This window comes from Pinus tabuliformis, chromosome 9, assembly GCF_031772625.1.
Source record: "Pinus tabuliformis cultivar Carrire ecotype Pingquan chromosome 9, CPIR1, whole genome shotgun sequence".
NCBI lineage: Eukaryota > Viridiplantae > Streptophyta > Pinopsida > Pinales > Pinaceae > Pinus > Pinus tabuliformis.
In genome coordinates, this window is record NC_142307.1 from 1,834,082,203 (window position 1) to 1,834,104,503 (window position 22,301).

General features: G+C 40.6%; 1 protein-coding gene across 1 annotated transcript; it reads left to right on the forward strand.

Annotated features, from left to right (window-relative positions):
- The first annotated feature begins 444 nt into the window (after nt 1-444).
- On the forward strand, nt 445-6,029 carry LOC149156122 (uncharacterized). Its single transcript, XM_089444650.1, has 4 exons — nt 445-721; nt 899-1,140; nt 1,210-1,714; nt 1,864-6,029. The coding sequence occupies exons 1-4, from the start codon at nt 445-447 to the stop codon at nt 6,027-6,029; spliced, it is 5,190 nt and encodes a 1,729-aa protein (XP_089300776.1).
- The last annotated feature ends 16,272 nt before the right edge of the window (nt 6,030-22,301 follow it).

The following is a 22,301-nucleotide window of genomic DNA, read 5'->3' on the forward strand; positions in this document are numbered from 1 at the left end:
ATCTGGTGGGAGCCCTTGCACCGTAGATCCGACACACCTTTCCGCACAAAGGATCCAGCTGGAGGCACCTCGGTAGTTGGACCGTAGCCCTAGGCATTTAACAGCCCGAGATATTAAATGAAATTCGTAAGGATGGGGAATAGTTGTAAATGCCAAAGCATATATAATTTAATGTGTTTTAAAGAATGATAGGATTGTTATGTCATGTATAGAAAACTTAGCGATAATACAAAGTTAACTTAGAAAACATCTACTAACCATCATCGGCGGGTTATAGTATTAATTGTCATACCTACAAAGAAACTTAATTGTATAGAGTGCTAACATGGTAAAAACCTACCATTGTATTGTCGAGCTTGGAGATTTGAGTTGCTGCTGCGCGCGCGAGCAACCCGCGATCGAGCCTCGGCCTGGGACGCCTGGGACGCCTGAACGAGCTTCATCATGGATCCTCCGGATCCACCCGGTGGGGATCCGGAGCTGCAAAGAGCCTTCTCCAACCTGGTAAAGTCTCTCCCTCCGCAAAGACCTAGACCAACAGCAACAAAGTTTGTGAAGAAGCTTGATGTATTACAGGAAGTTCAACTGCCACCTACCATTCCACGCATGGCAGCCATTTCCCTAGCGGAAAAAGGGTTAATCGGGCAATTTACAGGACTGTGGCCATCACCCAGAACAGTGCAAAGATGGGTCGAGAGAAACTGGTCGGACAAGATCCAGGGTAAAATATCCATCAGATTCTGTGGCAGAGGATATTTTACTTTTCATTTTGAAACCAAAGAGGACAAAGATCTAATATTCAGAAATGGGCCTTACTTTATGGACTCCAGGGGTCTCTACCTCAATAAATGGACCCCGGATTTTGATCCAGAACTTGATATACCAAATGCGGTTCCAGTTTGGGTTAGACTGCCGCATCTTCCCCTTCACTGCTGGGGGGATGACTCGGTCAAAGCAATAGGAAATGCGGTTGGGAAATACATAGATCGCAGTGAACCTAAAGACAACATGCAGGCGTGTGCGCGGATTTGTGTTGAAGTCGATCTGGGCCGAGGACTGCCGGAAGCGATCAAATTGAAAGTTGATGATTGGTGCCATATTCAGCAGTTGGATTACGAGCAGATACCCTTCAAATGCAAGGTATGCCATGAATATGGACACTTTGCAAATAGATGCACTAAAATAGTTAACGTAGAATCTGATGAGCAGGATGGGCAATGGGAAACTGTAAAAAGGAAAAAAGCATCTCCTCCCCTCAAAACTATGGATCCTGATGCCCCTGGTTCTTCCCATCAGCATCCTCCCCATCAGCATCCTTCCCATCAGCAACCTTCCTCCTCTCAGCAACCTCCCCTTCAGCAACCTTCCTCCCCTCCTCTGATTCCCGATCCTCCTCTCCCTCCATCCTCTAATCCCTTCGCGACCCTCTCTGAGGCAGAATCCGGGCCTGATTTCCCTTCCACAGATCCCCCTATCCATCTTTCTCCTCCCCTCATCATCCAGCCCTCTCCTGATCCCCCCTCTTCAAGGATTACCAGGAGCTCTTCAAAGGAACATGGAGCATCCAGTGATGTCCCTAAAAAGCCAGGGCCTGGCAGGAAATCGGCCAAGCAACAGAGGGATGAAAGTGCTCAGAAAGACATAGCCCTGGGCACCCAAACTCCAATAGAGTCCTTCATTCTTGGACACTTGGAAAAAGAAAATAGTAACAAAGGCAATGAGAGGCGAGCACCTCTCCATGTAACCAGTAAATCATGATGAAAATACTATCTTGGAATAGTAGGGGCTTAGGGCACCCCTCCAAGCTAGTTGCCCTCAAGGACTTAATCCACAGTGAAAATCCTGAAATTGTTCTTATTCAAGAAACAAAGCAAGATCAATCAGAAATGAGTAGAGTAATAAGCCAGCAAAAGCATTTCAATGGATGTGCAAGCGAAGCAAGAGGAGCCTCAGGCGGTATATTAACTATGTGGAATAGCAATAAATGGATCTGTGACTCCACCAGCGTACACCAGAACTGGATTCGAGTCAATTTAGAAAGCAAAACAGGTAGCTCAAAGGTAACAGTTTACAACATATATGCTCTGAATCAGTACAGAGAGAAAGAAATGTGTTGGAACACATTGGAAGCAAGTATAGAAGAAGAGCAGAACAATAATCTCATTATAGCAGGAGATTTAAATCTGGTGATGCACGCTAACGAAAAAAGAGGAGGAAATTTCACCCCTGATCCATTCAGAAGTCGACTTGAGGCCATCATGCAGGAGCACGACCTTGTTGATATCAGACCCAAAAACCGTAGGTACACCTGGAGTAACAGAAGAATTGGTGCCGGCAATATCATGGAACGACTTGATAGGTTCCTTATCAGTGTAGCATATCTGTCCACCTTCTCTACAGGCCATTCAAACATTCTCAATGTCTCTGCCTCTGATCACTACCCAATAACGCTTACTCTTCATAGCCAATGTCAGCTAGGACCCATACCCTTCAAATACTGCTCCATTTGGAATCGTTCCTCAGCAGCAAAAGATGTGGTGCGGCAGGCTTGGGTTCAACATGTAGAAGGTTCGCCAACCTTTATTTGGGAGACAAAATTGAAGAGAGTAAGACAGGCTTTAAAGAATTGGGCAAAGAACAATTATCAAGAGCCCGAGATGAATAAAAAGAAAATTAAGCAAGAACTAGAGGAAGTGCAGCAAAGAATCGAAGTTCTTGGGCTAACTCAGCAAGCTAAAGAGCAAGAAACTAGATTATACTCACAGCTGAGTCAAACTATTAGGGATGAAGAAACAAAATGGAGACTGAAATCAAGGCAACTCTGGTTGCAGGAGGGAGACAAAAACACTTCTTATTTCCACAAGCAGGCCACGGTTCGAAAGGTCAGAAATACAGTGAGCACAATAATGGATAATGAAGGGAACCGTCACAATACTCAGGACTCTATAAAGGAAGCAGCTACCAAGCACTTTAATAATCTTCTGACTGAGGATAAAGCTGAGGAGGATTATTCAAGCATGCTACAGCATCTGTCTAAAGGAGTCACACAAGAAATGAACAGCAGTCTCAGAAAAGAAGTAGAAGAAGAAGAAATCCAAGCAGCAATTTGGAGTTTACACCCAGATAAAGCTCCAGGACCTGATGGGTTTTCCATTAGCTTTTACAGAGAATATTGGCATATGATTAAAAAAGATCTCTTAAAGATGATTCGTTGGGTTTTAAAAAAAGGCAAAATGGGGGGATTTACCAACTCCACCTATCTGGCCTTAATTCCAAAAGAGAATCGACCTTCCACTTTTTCAAGATTTCGGCCAATATCTTTATGCAACTCAGCATATAAAATAATTTCAAAAATTCTAGCATCCAGGCTCAAACCACACCTCTCGTCCCTGATCTCCGAAAATCAAGGGGGCTTTCTCCCTAATAGGCACATCACTGACTCTATCCTACTTGTGCAAGAGGCCATCCACTCAAGCTTAAGCAGAAAAGAGAAAGGGTTTGTCCTGAAGCTGGATCTTGCCAATGCTTTTGATAGGGTAAGGCATTCCTTCCTGTTTGTTGTTCTTCATAAAATGGGGTTTGATCCCTCCTTCATCACAATGATCAAAGCTTGTATAACGGATCCCTGGATCTCCCCTTTGATTAATGGGAGACCGTGTGCTGCCTTCCAATCTTCTCGTGGCCTCAGACAAGGCTGCCCCCTATCTCCTTACTTGTTTATCCTTATGGCTGAAGCATTCAGTCAAACCTTGGATTACAACCGGAGAATAGGCCTAATCACTGGCATCAAGATTGAGCAAGGAACAAAGAACATCAATCATTCTCAATTTGCAGACGACACTCTCTTATTAGGAGGAGCTTCCACCACTATAGCAAGGCGCTTTAAGAAGATTTTGGATCAATTCATGGATTACTCAGGTGGGAAGGTCAATCAGATAAAAAGTTGTATATATGGTTGGAATACACCAAATCATACCATCCATAACATTGCAAGTATATTTGGAGTCTCCTGCAAACTAGTCTGGAATCATTTCTCCTATTTAGGGATGCCAGTAAGTATGGGACCGCTGAAAGCTGATACCTGGAACGAAATTCTTGATAAAATAAAGAGAAAAGTTCAGCAATGGGGCACCATGTGGCTGAATCCAGCAGGACGACTAGTTCTTCTAAAATCAGGTATAGCTTCTCTTCCCATATATCGTTTTTCCTTATATCAAGCTCCTGTTGTATTTCATCAGAAAATGGAGAGAGCCCTCAGGCATTTTCTTTGGCAAGGAGGGAAAACGGATAAGAAAAAATTCAATCTTGTAAGCTGGAAGAACATAATCCAATCTCAGGAAAAAGGAGGACTAGGCATCAGATCACCAAAATTGCTAAACTTAGCACTTGGAGCTAAAATAGTATGGAGGATGATCACAGGGCCTACAGCGTGGTGGAAGAAGATTTTAGAAGCAAAATATCTGAACTGCACAAGGCAGCAACTCCTGGAGACTAATATTCCTAACAGAGATAGTACAAAAATTTGGCAACTCTGCAAGAAGGCCATTACCTTTATGTCTCAGAATATCTCAAAGGTCCCAGGAGGGGGGAGCAGCATCAACTTCTCCACAGACAGAATTTTAGGACAGCAACCCATTGGAACAAAGATGGAGGCAATCCCTGCCATAAACTGGCTCAATGGCAAAGGGATAATGCACTTGGCTCAAATATCTCAATGGGACAGTCACTCTCAAGCATGGACAGGTTGGAAATTCCCGGACCACCCCAGGGAGCTAGACACTAGCCTCACTGCCCTAAAAAATCTCCTTCACAGCAAAGCCCCGGTCCAAGAAGGCAAACATGATGGATATCGTTGGGACCCAACTGGAACTCAATACACGGTTAAAGCTGGACATCAATTTCTTTGTGATAGCATCCTCCAACAGGAAATATGGAACCAATGGAAACTTGTATGGAGAGCAGAAGCACCCCCCAAAGTCAAGTTTTTCATTTGGCTTCTCCTGAAAGGAAAAACGCTAACAGCGGAAAATCTAAAGAAAAGAGGCATAATGGGGCCATCCAGATGCCCAAACTGCTGTCGATCAGAGGAAACAATCCAGCACCTGTTTATAGAATGTCCGGTGGCTGGTGAATGTTGGAGGAAGATGGCCTCAATAGGGGAAGCTCCCTGGGAGCCTCAGGCAACTATTGCAGAAACGATTCACAAATGGAGGAAAAATTGTCCATGGAAAGAGAAAAGGAGTAAATTGGCGCAAAGGGTATGGAACACCATTCCTCTAACCCTTTTATGGCGCATATGGTTGGCAAGAAATGGAAAGGTCTTCCAGGAGAAAGGCTGCAACACCAGGATAATGTGCCACAAGGCTAAAATGTTAGCGTTAGAGACAGTCACAAATCACACCAGAGGCAAGATCGAGGCAACAAATTATAGCATGGAAGAGAGAAATTTGATCAGCTATGTTTTTGAGAACATTGCCAGCGCTCAGGAAACAAACAAAGGAAGGACACAAATGAAAGAAACGAATAGTGCATGGAAAATGAGATTAAAGGATGAGGAATTTTCGAATTGGTTGAGAAATTGTAACAGGTTCTATCTGTTTTTTGATGGTGCTTCTAAATCGAACCCGGGCCAAGCAGGTGCAGGGGGTCTAATTTGCAACGCAAATGGAGAGAGCATACTTCACTTCGAATGGGGGCTAGGAGAGATCTCCAACAACAGAGCAGAGGGATTAGCACTGTATCAGGGACTCATACAGCTGCTAAAGTTAGGGATAAGAAAGGCAGTGGTGTTTGGGGACTCTGCAATAATTATCAGGCTTATGGCGCAGAGACAGAGCACGCCAAATATTCTCCTTCAGCAGATAAACCACCGGAATCAGATCCTTCATGCTTCAATGGAAGAAGTCGAGTATTACCACATCCTACGTGGATTGAACAAGGAGGCCGATAAGCATGCCAGCAGGGCATGCGAGCGTTCCAAGGGCAGCCTGAGCTGTAATAATACTGTCTCTTTTCAACCCTTACCATGAACCTACAACATTCAGTCAACAGCAGATGTACCTCAGCTGACAGAATCAGTGACATCAGTCAAGCAGTCAGTGTCGACGACAGAGCAGGTAAGATAGGCAGGATTTGGATCAGAAACGAGATCAGGATATCGCTTCAATGCATGGGAATCAAGAGAAATCCAGGAGAAAATCGTCCTTGCAGAATGATCCCATTTGCGGTTAAAGATTTGCATTTGACCATTCCGGGGATTACCATGAGACGCGGATGGGCATCTTCCCGCCTGCACAGCATGCAAATGGACTCTATTTATACCCCAGGTAGCAGAACTCCTCAAAACATTAAGAAAGGGAGGTTATACAGGCAACAGGCTTTTAACGCTCCCGTCTGCCTCCAATCAGCCCAAGGTAGATGTCTTAGCGCTCAGCAGCATCGTAACAACCCTGCGAGAGTTGTGGTTGCAATCTGCTATAAGCGGAGAGGCCAGAGAGTTCAGAGGTTCTGCGTTATAGAGGTCGACACCACTGACAGGAAACACTCAGTGATAATGGACCGCTCAGAGGACTGCTTCCACTGCAGAGACCTTCAGGCAGAGTTTGAGGAGCTGAGAGCGCAACAGCGTGCATTGGAAGACCAAGTCCGAAGTTTGGAAACACGAATCGAAGATCAGTACAGAGTTCTCAATGAGAAGTATCGGGCAGAAATCAATCTGTTCCTGCACAGAGTTCATTCTCTACATGAGCAGTTCAGCAACTTGGCCAACCGGTGCAGCCACGCCGAAGAATCGATAACTGTTCTCAAGTTCATGATGGACAAAAAGCTCAAGGAAGCCCCTTCTACCTCCAGTGCAAAACAGAATGAGCCAGATCCATACCCAGAAGAGTCCACAGCTAGGAAGATTAGTCATATAGAGATAGATTAAATATGTTTTGTAGCTGTAAGTTTTGGTGTTTGCAATATGTAAGGATTTACAGTAGTATAAGAAGCCTTAGAGGCAGGAATATTAGAACAAGGATCAAGGAAGGGACCCTTTTTGTAATTCCTTGGATCCATGATGTTCAGGAAACATTGTTTGTATGGCGAACTGCCTCTCTTTTCTTTTTCAGATCATAATATAGCAACCGAAATTTGTCTAAAAAAAAAACCTACCATTGTATTTTTACTAAGTGAATGTGGTAAGCCATTCTCGCTCGATATTGGAAAACTGTATATGTTTGAGGATTCATGGTAAATAATGTAAATAATTTTTTTTTACTAGGATTACTTTAATATATAGATGTGTGACATGTGGTGTCAGAGCACTCAGGTTATCAAAACTGTGGCCTCCAAAAAAACAAAATTGACAATATTTGTGTAATGTACACATCAAAAAGCCAAGAACAAACATAGCTAATATGAGAAGAATGGGAACCATACCACACCGGACTGTCACAAGACCATGAGCAGCAACATTTCAAGAGACAAATCCTGAAGTATGGGTGCAGCTGGGAGAGGAACCGCGAAATACCAATTCCACAATTTTGGAAATTGTGCAAGAGATAAAAGCAGAAATGGGTCTACTATGGCCAAACAATGAATGACTAATGCAAGAACAAGAGAAAATGACGAAAATTATGTCAAATAGACAGAATTAGACACAAAAAATCCCCAGTCCTGGGCAGGGAAATATGACGGGAGAACAGGAATATCATACTGAACGAGCAGAAGCTGAAGGTGGTGAAGAGAACCAAGAAGAAGAATCTGGAAGTGCATCAAAACACAACGAGCATAAGAGACAAAAAGTATAACTTCAGGGAGAATTTTGGAAGATAAAGCCTTCGCTCTTTGATGGCAAGCAAGAGGAGGCAGCCGAGCTTGGCTCATTAACATGAAAAAGTATTTCCAACTATATGAATATGATCATAATCTGAAGGCTCAATTGGCAATTTTTTAGTTGCAGGGAAAAGCCACCTTGTGGTGTGAGGAAGTAAAAATAGTTCATGGTGTAAATGAACAAAGCATAACCTGGGATAAATTTCAAAAACAGTTTAAGGAAAAATATCTAACCAAAAGATTTTATGATGAGAAGGTCAAGGAGTTTCATGGCCTTCGTTTGGGACAACTATCTATGCATGAGTTCATAACCAAGTTCACCTCTTTGCTGCGATACATCCCATCCATATGGGAAGAGAAGGCTAAGGTACAATGGTTTGTTAGCAGCTTGCTGCTATTTATGAAGGAACACCTTGAGTTCGATAACCCAAAAACCATGGATGAAATCATACGGAAGGCTCGGGTATGCTATCAGCAAAATAAGCAAAAAGGGGAAGGAGGGAGAAATGGAATGACGAGAAAGGAGGTAAATTCTCCTCTGTTCATAAAATAAATAAATTTGTGCTCAACAAGACCCTTAGAGGACAAATGAATAGAAATGTGAATAGAAATTCACCCAGGTTCAAAGTTCCCAAGTGAAACCAAGACAAATGAGCAATTAGTAAGGATTGAAGTGGAAATGGATGCCAGACCACCAGTACAGTGTTGGGGATGTGGAGGGCCTCACTATGTTAAAAATTGCCCACATCGCAGAGGAACAGATCAAGTCTCATAGGTTCAAGAGGCATCAATATTCGGAGAAGTGGCAAGAAGCATGATGAAAATCAATGTTGCTCTTGAGGACCACCAGGCATAATACCAACCGACTATGATATAGTTTGAAGGTAAAATTTTCAACCAAACTGTGTCTATTTTAATTGACCTCGGGGCTACCTTAAGTTATGTTAGCCCCAAAATAGTAGAACAATGCAAGCTGCAGACGGTTAAATTTAAGAATTCTTAGTTAGTACAATTGGCCATAGGGGCCAAAAGAAGAGTGTTGGCCAAGGTCAGTAATTGTCTTCTACAAATAGTGGGACAACCCATTATGGAAAATTTAAATGTATTGCCCCTAGGGTCATATGATATTCTAATCGGTATGGACTGGTTGGAAAAACACTGGTCTCTCCTCAACTGTAAAACTAAAACCATTAACTACATGGATGAGGATGGGAGGAGGTAGGAAATTCAAGGGATAATAAGACCCTTAAAGCTGAGACCTGTGACAGCTTCTCAATTGGCCAAATGCATCCAAAAAGGATGCCAGATTTATGCAATTCAAGTGGGATATTCTGATTCAAAAGAAAAATCTGTTGCTTTAGAAGATATACCAATAGTAAAGAATTTCCCGGATGTATTTCTAGAGGAAATCCCGGGACTTCCACCAAAAAGAGACATAGAATTTACTATCGAATTAGTACCAGGAGCTGCACCTGTGTCTAGAGCCCCTTATCATATGAGTATACCCAAATTAACTGAACTGAAAATGCAATTGCAAGAACTCCTTGACAAAAGATATATCTGACCAAGTGTATCACCCTAGGGAGCACCGGTACTTTTTGTTAAAAAGAAGGATGGAACTATGAGAATATGTATGGACTACCGTCAACTAAATAAGTTAACCATCAAAAACAAGTATCCCCTACCTCGTATAGAATAATTATTTGACCAAGTGAAAGGGGCCATTGTGTTTTTGAAGATTGACCTTCGATTAGGCTATCATCAAATTAGAATCAAGGAACATTACATAGAAAAAACAACCTTCAAAACTCGATATGGGCACTACGAGTTTGTTGTGCTGCCCTTTGGTTTAACCAATGCACCTGCAACTTTCATGTGCCATATGAACAGCATATTCCATAAATATTTGGGAAAGCTTGTGTTAATTTTCATTGATGACATCTTAATCTAGTCGCGGAAAGTGGAAGAACACAAGGAACACCTCTGAATTGTTTTGCAAGTTTTAATGGAACACCAGCTATATGCAAAATATAGTAAATGTGATTTTTTTAAAGAAAAAATCCAATATTTTGGTCATGTCATTACTAAAGATGGAATAGTTGTCGACCCAGAGAAAATAAAGACCATAATGGAATGGCCAGTACCAAAGGATGTGGTTGATATAAGGTCCTTTATGGGCTTAGCCAGATATTACAGGCGATTCATTGAAGGCTTTTCCAGGGTAGCTTACCTTATTGCTTCACTGCAAAAGAAGGGTAAGGCCTTTTTATGGAGTAATGAATGCCAAAATAGTTTGGACCGGCTCAAACATTTACTCACCACTGTACCCATATTAAGCATTGCTGATCCAAATAAATATTATGTGGTGTGTACTCATGCTAGTAAAGAAGGCATAAGAGGCGTACTAATGCAAGAAGGCAGAGTCGTCACTTATGAATCTAGAAAGCTTAAGGAGCATGAACAGAGGTACTCGGCCTACGATTTGGAGTTGACAATAGTTATTCATGCTTTGAAAATGTGGTGACACTACTTATTGGGTAAGAAATTTCTGCTAATGACCGACCATCATAGCTTGACTAATTATTTTAAGCAGCCCACTTTGAATGCTAGACAAGCTCGTTAGGTCGATTTTCTGAGTCGTATTCGACTTTGAGATTAAACACCTAAAAAGCAAGGAGAATCGTGTCACAGATGCATTAAGTAGAAAATCTGACTGTTTATATGAAATATCATTCAGTGAAACACAAAACACGTTCAAAGAATAAATTAAAGAGGCAACAATGCAAGACCCTGAGTACCAAACTTTGTGGCAGCAAACAAAAATTCCAAACAGCAAGGAACAACAGCTTGGGTATGAATTAAATAAAGAAGTTTTGCTGATTTACAAAATGAGGATGTATGTACCCAATATAAAAGCCATTGAGGAATTAATTTTAGATGAATATCACAAAGTTCCATATGTCGGCCATCCTGGATATCATAAATTGATAACCACTCTTAGAAAAGAGTATTTCTGGCCTGGCATAAAGAACGAGGCGGTTGAATATTTGGCTCACTATTTGGAATGTCAACAAGTCAAAACAGAGCACCATCATCCCGCCAGTTTACTCCACCCATTACCAATTCTAGAATGGAAATGGGAAGTTATTTCCATAGATTTTATAACAGGCCTGCCCAGGTCAAGAAAGAAGAACGATTCAATCATGGTGGTTGTGGATAAGCTAAGCAAATCGGCCCACTTCACATTGGTACAATATACTTATAAGGTAGTACAGATTGCTAATATATTTATGCAAACTATTTTCAGGTTACATGGCATACCGAAGGTTATAATTTCAGATCATGATGTAAAGTTTACATCAGCTTTCTAGAAAGCCTTGTTTGAAGGATTGGGCACTCAACTACATTTCAGTACCACGTACCATCCTCAAATAGATGGGAAGACTAAGCGAGTAAACCAGGTGGTGGAGGATATGTTACGGCCATATGTAATGTAACAACCATCTAAGTGGGAAGAATACTTACATCTTGTAGAATTTGCTTACAACAACAGCTATCACACTTCTACACAAATGAGCCCTTTTGAAGTGCTCTATGGATGTAAATGCAGATCTCCCTCAAACTAGGGTTGTCCAGAAGATAAGTTAATGTTGGGGCCTGCTATGTTAGCAAAGATGGAAGAAATGGTCAACGAATTGCGATCCAACTTGAAGGCCGCCCAGGACCGACAAAAGAATTTTGCGAACCAGAAAAGAGGTTTTTGGGAGTTTAAAGTAGGGGATCATGTCTATGTTCATGTATGGGCCAAGAAAAGTACACTGTAATGGATGGGTTGCACCAAAATAGCACCTAGATTTTGTCGTCCTTTCCAAATTTTAGCACGAATTGGGCCCATAGCCTATCAGCTTGCTTTACCAAGCCATATTCGGGTGCACAATGTTTTTCACATTTCGGTATTAAAGAAATATATTTATAACCCCAAACACATAACAAATTGGTAAGAAATACAGGTAAAGGTGGGAAAGTTAAAAAAAAAGTGTGTATGTATGTATGCATAGTAGATTTATATTTTGTTTTTTCCAAGATAACTAAAGTAATTCTCTATTTATTTTTGACAATACAGGTAGAACCGGAAGGTGATTTCCTCATCGAGCCAATGCATATACTCGATCAGAGAGAAGTAATGTTGTGGAGACGAGTTATCACCCAAGTTAAGGTACAGTGGCAGCATTTTGTGCCTGACGAGGCTACCTAGGAGAATGAAAGAACCATGAGGGAGATATTCCCAAGGTTATTTCCAACTTAAGAACATAGAGACAATGTTCAGTCTCAAGGAGGGAGATGTGATGTCCCCCATATATGTGTAAATATTTATTTTACTGCATTTTTTGGACAAACCGAATATTTATTAACTTTTTATAAATAGAAATTATGTTTCTATTGCATAAGTGGATTGCTGGAATTATGGCAATAATTAATTGATTTAACTTAAAGTAAAAAATGAGTTATCAAAGGATAACAGTTTGTTCTCAAACAGTTAGGCTCGGTGGTTACCTCAAACCTAATTACTTCCAAAGGGAAGATTTATTCTAGGAATCAAGACAATGATGGGATTTGAGACCTAGAAAAAGGAGAGAGAACTTGAAGATGTAAAGAAAAAGAAAAAATGTGATGTAGGGACACACATTGAGAGAATGGCTATGTCTGGTTAAGACCAAATAGCTCTACAATTCAATAAGGAGAATTCTTGAAGAGATTACCCTGAAAGGGTAGCTCAGAAGGAGACTTCAAGTGGAGCAGCAGTGGTCTCAAGGTTGGGAGGTAAAAATAGACAGAAAGCTTAGTCCATTAATTCTAGAAAGTTGAGACAGATAAGTACTTCTAAAAACTTTAATTTAAATACAATAAGTGTTTCCAATAGTGGAAAGCGCATGGCGTCTGACTTAAAGTAAGTATAGATATTAACAAGATTATTTCTTATCTAAGTAAAGTTATAGCTAGAAACAGTGTGGGAATTAATGATGCCATTCTTTACTGTATCAAAGGAAAACCAAGATGGAAAAATTGCAGTATAACCTCCATTCATATGACAAATTCTCAAAGTTAATATAGTTGAGTATTATTACACTTAGAAACAGTAAAGAACAAATAGCCTCTATTTAACAAGTATAAGAAACAGTAGAACCATGGGTTTTGTACGGCGAATTCGCAACAAGCAAACTATAAAAATTAAAAGCTACAAATACTTATATTCCATACTTAAAGCCTCGGATAACTTCGATTAAAAGATAATTGAATTTAAACTAGTAAAACCCCATAAAAGCGTATGGAGGCTAGAAGCATGAATCATTAGAAAATATGCTAGAAATTCTATAATAGAACCGCAACTGAAGAAAATACACAAAACAATGAATAAGTGACAAGAAGTTTATGCATCCTATCAGATGGAAAACAGAGATTTTATACTGAAATTCATAGCAAGAAGCCATTCATAACCTTAGGAAATTATTGACAGTAGGGTTCTAGTAGTCCTCAATTAACGAAGAATAGAGAAGAAGTAAACCACATCTTTACATTTATATATAAGTAAAATAGGCAATAGAATCCTCCAGAAAGATCAAATATAGCAAAAAATATTATCTTATGAGTACAGAGGTTCCCTATATTCAAGCAAATAAGAGAATCGTGCATAAGAAATCAAGAATCGACTTATCATAACTCTGAATCCAACCCATATCAAGAATATTAGCAAGGCGAGTTACAATTCGAATCAGAACAAAACCAAATGAGAGTTGCCCTCTGCGTTCAGCATTATCTCCCTAATATTATTACATAAAGTCCTTGGCTCTAAGCCTGAGTACCATTAAAGAAAAAACAAAAACAATATTCCACTATAATTCATGGAGAAGTATAATAAAATCTCTCTTAGCTAAACCCTGCAAACTGCATACCCAGTAGTAAGTGCTGAGGAAATTGCAGTCATGGCTGCAAGTCGGAATGACCCCGAGGTTCTGTTGAAAAATGTGCAACAAGAAATGCTAAATTTATAATGTGCTAAAAATAGACCTGCTAAAAAAAAGCATGTCTAAGAATAGCAGTTTTGCCAGTGAGGTCATTGGCCACATTGGGTGAGAGGTGAAACTGCTAAAAATAGAAAGTTCTAAAAATAGCCTTTCTAGGTCCCTTCCTATTTTTGTAGTCCCTGGTCTAACTATAGGAAGTAAAACGAATTTGGTCTTAACAGCAGTCTAAAATATTAATTAATTAATCTCTATGAGTTAATTAATTATGGAAAATTAAACTCGAAGTCTTTGTGAGATCATGCAATTATTTTCTCCCTTGATTTAGGAATTTATCCCTTGATTAAAGGAGATAAGGTTCAGTTCTATAATGAGATAATTAGTTGACTTAGTTTTACTTAATCAAGTCTAGTTAGATTATTTTAACAAGTTGTTAAAATAATGAAATATAGTTTGTTAATGCTTGCATGCATGGATAACTATTATTTCATATAACTGAGCATTCTCTCATGCATAACTGATGCATGTCAATTCAGACAGAGACCCAATTGAGATCAGATGAGGGACAGTGGACTATCAGATGCTTGGATATTTCTAGTAAGTATTCCTTGCATGGAGAAGGATCTATTTCCAAGAGAAATATGTATTATAGGAGATTGGAGGACTTGTGGCCTATATATTGATGCCTAGGTAGTCTATGATCTTCATATCTTCATATCTTCATAGTTCATTGAGAACTGAATAGCTTGAGAGCTAATTCTTTTTGTATTGTGAAGAGGATTTCCACTTGATTGATAATACATGGTTGGGGTTTTATGATGGTGCGTTCCCCTGGATATATCTTGTGTTATGTGTGATTATTTCTCTTGATCAGTTATGTATGTTTCTACTTGATGTTGCTCATGAATTTGATTATGCCTCCGCTTAATGTTTTGTAGAAGTAGAACAAGTATTATGCTTTAGGACATTGCATATATCAGTTTGTTCTACAAGTGAAATTTCTACAGGTTCCACACCAGAGCCAAACAGACCTGCCCATAAACCAAGGCAGCAACAAATTAGGAAAATGATACCAAAACCAGTGAAGACTAAGTTCAGTGAATTAAATATACAAATGTAAACAACCTGAAAACAATACTTTCCTTAAGGGTAAATCAATGCCTCCAAACACTTCCCAGAATAAGGAATTGAACCAGGCACAAACAGTGTTGTTCCATTGATAGGAATCAACTCCAAAAGGACCTAAACGCAAGCAGCCTAGTTGAAAACTATCATTAGGAAGGTGTAGAAGCAAACAAGGAACCATATGAAATAAGAGAATGGTCAAATAACCTGGAGGCTCGACGAACGTTCAACAGGAGCACGAAAAGCCTCAGCATTCACCCTAGAGCATACATTGTACCGAAATTCGATGCCTAGACTGTCAAATCTGGTGGGAGCCCTTGCACCGTAGATCCAGTACACCTTTCAGCGTGAAGAATCCAGCTGGAGGCACCTCGGAAGCCGAACCGTAGCCCTAGGCATTCAATAGCCCGAAATATTAAATGAATGTCGTAAGAATGGGGAATTGTTGTAAATGCCAAATCATATATAATTTAATGTATTTTAAAGCATGACAAGACTGTTATGTCATGTATAGAAAACTTAGCGATAATACAAAGTTAACTTAGGAAACAAATGTTAACCATCATTGGCGGGTTATAGCATTAACTGTCATACCTACAAAGAAAACTTAATTGTATATAGTGCTAACACGGTAAGAAACTATCATTGTATTTTTACTAAATAAATGTGGTAAGCCATTCTCGCTCGGTATTGGAAAATTGTATATGTTTGAGGATTCATGGTAAATAATGTAAATAAATTTTTTTTATTAGGATTACTTTAATATATAGATGTGTGACAAAAAAATATTAAAAAGATATCACAGAGACGTTCTCACATAACATTACATTAAAAAAATATATTAAAAAATATGAAGGAGACGTTGTCACATAATTTAACGTTACATAAAAAAATAAATATTAAAAAAATATATATGTGTCGACTAATATATATTGTATATGAGGAAGATATGTGTAATGTTACTATATATGTGTCAGCTACTATATATTGTATGTGTTGAAGATATGTGTAAGGTTACTTTAAAAAAAAAAAAAAAAAAAATAATCAAAATAAAAAATGTGTCGACTAATATTAACAAACTCAATTATGAAAACGATATATATATATGGTAAAGGAAGCGGAGGATTCAATTGGGCATATCATGTAATAACAACGAGGTAAATTTCAATTGAGCATATCCTGTAATTATAATGAGGTAAATTTCAATTGAGCATATCCTGTAATTATAATGAGGTAAATTTTGTGGCATTCGGGTTTTAGGATTTCTGTAATAATAATAATAATCACATTAACGTTACATTAAAAAATATTAAAAAATATGTAACATTACATTAAAAAATATAAAAAATATATATGTGTTGGCTAATATATATTGTATATGCTGAAGATATGTGTAACGTTACTTAAAAAAAAAAATGTGTTGGGTAATATTAACAAACTCGATTTTGAAAACAATATATGTACAATTTAAAAAGAGATTGATTAGCATATTCATTGAATAACAAAGAAAATTAGGTGAAGGAAGCGGAGAATTCAATTGGGCATATCTTGTAATAATAACCAGATAAATATCAGGTTGCGTTCAAGTTTTCAGTTGTAGGAAGATAAAATCAATATAATAGAAGGTGCGCAATAAAATTAGTAGGAGTGAGGGAAAATATTGAGTAGAATTTAATATTTAAGGTGGGGTGTGACCTAAAATATTATGTAAAATTTAATAATATTACATTTTAATTAGTATTTCTCCCCACACCTCGCCACTATTTATTAGGTGGGGGTGGTTATAAATATTGGGTAACATATAATATTGTAATATTATATTTTATGTAATCAATATATTTGTAATAATTAATATAGATGTGTTCCATCTATAAATTTAATTAATAAGTGGAGAGACACGATGAGAGAGAGAAAGGAAGAGAGAGAGGAGGGGGAGAGAGGGAGGGAGAGAGATGGATTTGGAGGGGGAAAGAGAGGAGTGACAAGGGAGAGATGATGATGGAATGAGGGAGAGAGGAGACGAGGGAAGAGAGAGAAAATGAGAGGATAAAGATAGGGAAAGAAGGGAAAGAGAGAGATAGTGAGACATAGATATGGAGGGGGGATAGAGGAGGAGAGAGAGAAGGAGAGAGGGAGGGAGATAGTGATAGAGTTGGACGGTAGAGAGAGAGTGTGTGTATGATGGGGGAAGAGACGAACGGAGGTGGGAGAGAAGGGGAGAGAGAGGACTTGAGAGAGAGGAGAGAGAGGGGGAGAGAGAGAGATGGAGTTGGAAGGGGAAGAAAGACATAGAAAGAAAAAGATGGAGAGAGAGAGAGAGAGAGAGAGAGAGAGAGAGAGAGAGAGAGAGGGAGGGAGGGAGGGAGGGAGAGAGAGATAGATAGATATGGAGAGAGAGTGTGTATGTTTTGGGGTTGTGAAGAAGAGATAAGGGGAGATAGAGACATAGATGGGGCAGGGGAGGGGGTTACAAGAGAGATGCAAAAAGAGGGATGGAGGAGGAGGGATAGATGGGATATAGAGATATAGATGGAGGGGGTAGAGAGAGAGATAGATATATAGATAGATAGATATGGGGAGAGAGAGAGAGAGAGTGTGTGACATATGTTTAGGGGGTTGAGATAGAGAGACAAATAAGGAGAGATGGAGGGAGGTATAAATATAGATAGCAGGGGGAGAGAGGAAAGAAGAGAAAGATAGAGAAAGATAGAGAAAGTTAGGGAGAGGTGGATAAAGTGAGACGAGGGAGAGAGGGAGGGGAAGAAAGAGAAGGAGAGGGGGAGGGATATAGACACAGAATGGAAGGTGGAGAGAGAGGGAAGAAGAAAGAGTCTCACAAAGACAAATACATTCATAGAAGTTAGATCTAGAAAGTCATGAATATTTTAGATTTTCAATGTGGTTGTTGATTTCTAATCCTATTTTATCACATGCACTATATGCATGGATTTTAGTGTAGATGTCAATTTATAATTCTATTTAATACCTTACACTAGATGCATTGATTTCAGTGTCGATGTTGATTTCTACTCTTATTTGATTGCTTTCACAGGATGCATTAGTTTTAGTGTAGATATTGATTTCTAATCTTATTTGATCGCTTGCACTAGATGCATTGATTTTAGTTTAGATTTTGATTTCTAATAATATTTAATACATTATGCCAGATGCATTGATTTCAGCGTAGATGTTGATTTCTACTCACATTTTCTTTCTTGCATTAGATGCATTAGTTTCAGTGTAGATATTGATTTCTAATCCTATTTTATTGCTTGCACTAGATGCATTGATTTCAGTATAGATGTTGATTTCTAATCCTATTTGCTTGTTTGCACTAGACGCATTGATTTTAGGGTAGATTTTGATTTCTGATTTGATGCAACAAGATGTATGATGTACATTAATTTCAAAATATTTAGATTAATTACGTGCATTGATTTCAGTGTAAGCACATCTCTACCTCCTCCATCTATATCTCTATCTCCCATTGTCTCTCCTTCTTTATCTCTCTATCTTAGCCCCTAAACATACACACTTTCTCTCCATATTTATCTACCTCTCTCTCCTTCCTTCCCTTTCCCCTCCTTCTCTCTCTCTTCCCCTTCTCTCTCTCTCTAACATTTCTCTCTCCATATCGATATCTCTTCCTCCCTCCCTATCTTTGCCTCTCTCTTATTCCCTCTCCCCCCATCTATATCTCTATCTCCCCTTGTCTCTCCTTCTCACCCCCAAAACATACACACTCTCTCTCAATGTAAGCACATAAAAATTATTCAACCATAAATACAATACTTGAATTTTCATCCTAAATAAAATGTTTGCTTACCCCAAATGTTTGCTTCTTGAAACTATAAACTATTTATAATTGGGTACATTCTTATTATTCCCATTTTCCATCATTCAACATTGTTAATTACTTTGCATTCAAACGCGGTAATAGAAAATAACTACCATTGAAAATTATTTGGGGTTTAACACTCCATAAGTCACAATTTTTTTTTTTTTTTTTCTGTGTAAAATTAATTCTATTAAGTAGAAGAGAAAGTATTTACAGGGTGACCGAAGTCAGTACAATGCTCTGAATAAGAGCCATCATTCCAAGAAAAACCAACAAAGCCTCTCTCCAGAGGTGAAGAGACCCCTAACTGAAAACTGAAAACAAAACCACCCATAGAGACCCATACATACTAATCAAAACTAGGAGACCCGTTCAGCAGTAGCCGGCAGAGACCCAGATCCCGAATAAGTAAGGAGCAGTCGAGGATATCCAAAATTGGAACAAAAAGAAGGAGGTTTACCTCTAGCAGAGGCATGCTACTCATCAGGCTATTCCTCCACAACTCAAAACCATCTGAATTGCTGTTCATCTTCAGCAGGAGCGTTGAACTGAGCAGAGGGACCGAGATCGGCAGGTTGCATCTCCGTGTCCTGAATAGTTCTTCCTGGTTCCGCTTGTGTAGGCTGTGGCACCATACCAATGCCAAGCTGGAATGTAGGGGGAGGACCATCAGCAGCTCCCGAACCTCCGATATGATTAGCAGTCCCTCCCAATTGCATGGTTTCATAAAACATCATCGTGATGTGAGCAGTGACTCGTGGCCGATGAAGTGAACTATCGAAGGTAAAAATGGCAGACATAGCTGTCGAGGGTGGCCCAGGAGGCAAATTGGTAGCTCGGCGCCTTCCTCGTCCGCTACGGGTGCTCAGATAGTGCCCAGTGAATAGCTCACTGGTGGCCAGCGAGTCCGAATTGGATTCATTAGGGGCACGCCTGGGTTGGCCACGGCAGCAGCCCATTCTCTGTCGAAGGCGGGCCATAATAGGAGAGGCCTCAGACGGATATCCAACAGACACTGCACTGTATCCTCGAAAGCCCACCGCTGCAGGAGAAGACTTTTGACTGAAACTCTTTGAGCCCACGGGAGCGGAGAGGTTGTTTCCTGTGAAGTCCTCTCCCTCCTTTCCAAAACCTTTGCTTGAAATAGGACTAATGCACCCCGAGACTTAAAGACAGAGGCCACTGCTCAGAGCTCGAACTCCAGCCAGTGTCCCAGAGGGAAATAGCATAAACCATACACGCCAACTCCGCTTCAGGCGTAGAATTGACAAAGAGGACCCAGCCTAACACTTCATCTATCTTCCTTGCGCTTGCATTACCTTGCGCTACCTTATAGTTATCTTCCCTCCCTCGATTAAACCACACCATAATTGCCTCATTGATGAACACCGCCATCGCTTGCAGCTCACAGCATGCGAGAGCCCACGCATTAACAACTGAACCTGCGACACTTAACGAGAGTATGTGAGAGTCTACCTACCAGGCTGACTTCCCCCGCGTTACATACCTCTTCACGTACAGGGTGGGCAGGTGTCGAGCCGCCTCCCACCACCCCTGTCCCATCACATTGAACACCTCCCTATTCACCCGCATCCGGGGGAGCTGCATCGCTTTGAACCAACTTGGTGAATTCCTGAGCATGGTCATGGTTTTGAATTATGTCTGTTGTGCCTGATAACATGGTGTGTCTTGCTTCCACTCCCATATTAGCCAGGAGATCTGCAACTTTATTCCCTTCCTTCTTGGTGTGATTGAAACTAATGGCCTGATTGTTGTGGAGGAGGTGTTCTATGGCCTCCAGTCTGGCCTCAAGCCTCTAGCTGTTAGCAATTTTCCTCGCATGAGTCCCGTTTTGAAGTTGCTTGGCCATGTTTATGAGGATTTGGGAGTCCCCTTCAATCTCCAGGAGCTGGAAGTTGAAGTTCTTGGAGAGGAGGAGCCCTTGCCAAAGCCCTTCTAGCTCCGCTGAGTTGTTGGTGTCCCAGCCTATATTCCCAAAGTAGAGGAGGATTGGAAATCCTTTGTAGTCTCTAAAAACACCCCCAAATCCTGCATTTCCTGGGTTGCCCTTGGAGGCGCCATCGAAGTTGAGCTTGATGGAGTTCCTATGGGGAGGGGTCCAAGAGTCCTTCTTGCTTTGACTGCTTTTTGTCATGGGAGGAGAGTGATCTTCCAGCTGGAGGTTCAGATTCCAATTTGCCCAGATGGTTTTTTCAGCGTCGGTGGATGGGAAGTCTTCCTGCGTCCACTTGCCTATCGCCAAGGTCTCCTGGAGGTTGTGACAGAAATTGCCCCATAAGATTTCTGGAGGGGAACTTTGATCCTTGAATATGCGCTTGTTCCTTTCCTTCCAGATCGTCCAGAGGAGGTGTCCAGGGATTATTCGCCACAGGTGATTGAGAATGCCACTTTTGTAGGGGGTCTGGAGCCATTGACGAAGGGTGTCGAGGATGTCTGCTGAACCTCTGCAATTTCTCTGACATCGGAAGCTAGCTTTGTCCCACAGTTGTTTGGCCAGAGGGCAGGAAGCAAGGAGGTGCTGAAAGGTTTCTTCCTGATCTTTGCAGTTGACACACCTGGAGGGTCCATGAAAATTCCTGCGTCTTAGATTATCCCAGGTAAGAATCCTGCGATGCCCCACCAGCCAAAGGAAAAGAGAGATCTTGGGCCAAATGCCTGGGGTCCAAATTCGGCTCCAAATGGGATCTGGGGGGTCTGAGTCCATGCATAAGAGCTTGTAGGCTTCTTTGGTTGTGAAGGTACCCCTGGGCGTGTAACCCCAACGGAGGATATCCTTGTCCTCCGAGCATCTGATAGGCTGATTTTTGAGCTCCTCCTCCAGAAGTTGCTGAGTTTGATGATTGGCATGCTCGATTATTCTATTGTTGTTCTTCCATTGTCGGTATCCTTGATTCATGTCCTGGGTCCAATTCTGCCATACTTCTTCTTGTGACTGTCCTTCCCTGTATCTATGTGGATGTTGTTCCATGATATTATGCAGTTTTGGCAGCTGGTTCCATGCATCCATCCAGAATCGCGTCGAACGTCCATTCCTCACTTCCCAAAAACTGTGTTGTTGGATCATTAGGTAGTGTTGTTTGGCGGCATTCCAGATTAAGGAACCTTTCACTGTGGGAGTGTACCTGATCAGATCTTCCGGCGGCCTGAGATTGGCATATTTGGCTGTCCAGATGGTTGCCCATGGCTTGTTGGGTGTTGTTACCCATTGCCACCATATTTTGGCACACATGATAGAGTTGTTGTGACTTGGGTCCCTTAGACCAATGCCTCCCTTTTCTTTAGGCTTACAGACTGTTGTCCATCTCACCAAGGCCCATTTTCGATTGGTTCCAGTGGCTCCCCATAAGAAGTTGCGCTGAAGGGCTTTTATTTTTTTAATTACCCATTTGGGCGCTGCCAAGATAGAAAAAAGGTATAGAGGCATAGACTGAAGGACCGCTTTGATTAGGACCAATCGACTGGCTATATTCAAAGTTCTA

Excerpts from the sequence above, each read along its gene's own strand:
- LOC149156122 (XM_089444650.1), top strand. The coding sequence starts at position 445 with ATGGATCCTCCGGATCCACCCGGTGGGGATCCGGAGCTGCAAAGAGCC. Across the intron at positions 722-898 it reads CTGGTCGGACAAGATCCAGG|TTTGGGTTAGACTGCCGCAT; the intron begins GTAAAATATCCA and ends ATGCGGTTCCAG. Across the intron at positions 1,715-1,863 it reads AAAAGAAAATAGTAACAAAG|AAACAAAGCAAGATCAATCA; the intron begins GCAATGAGAGGC and ends TTCTTATTCAAG.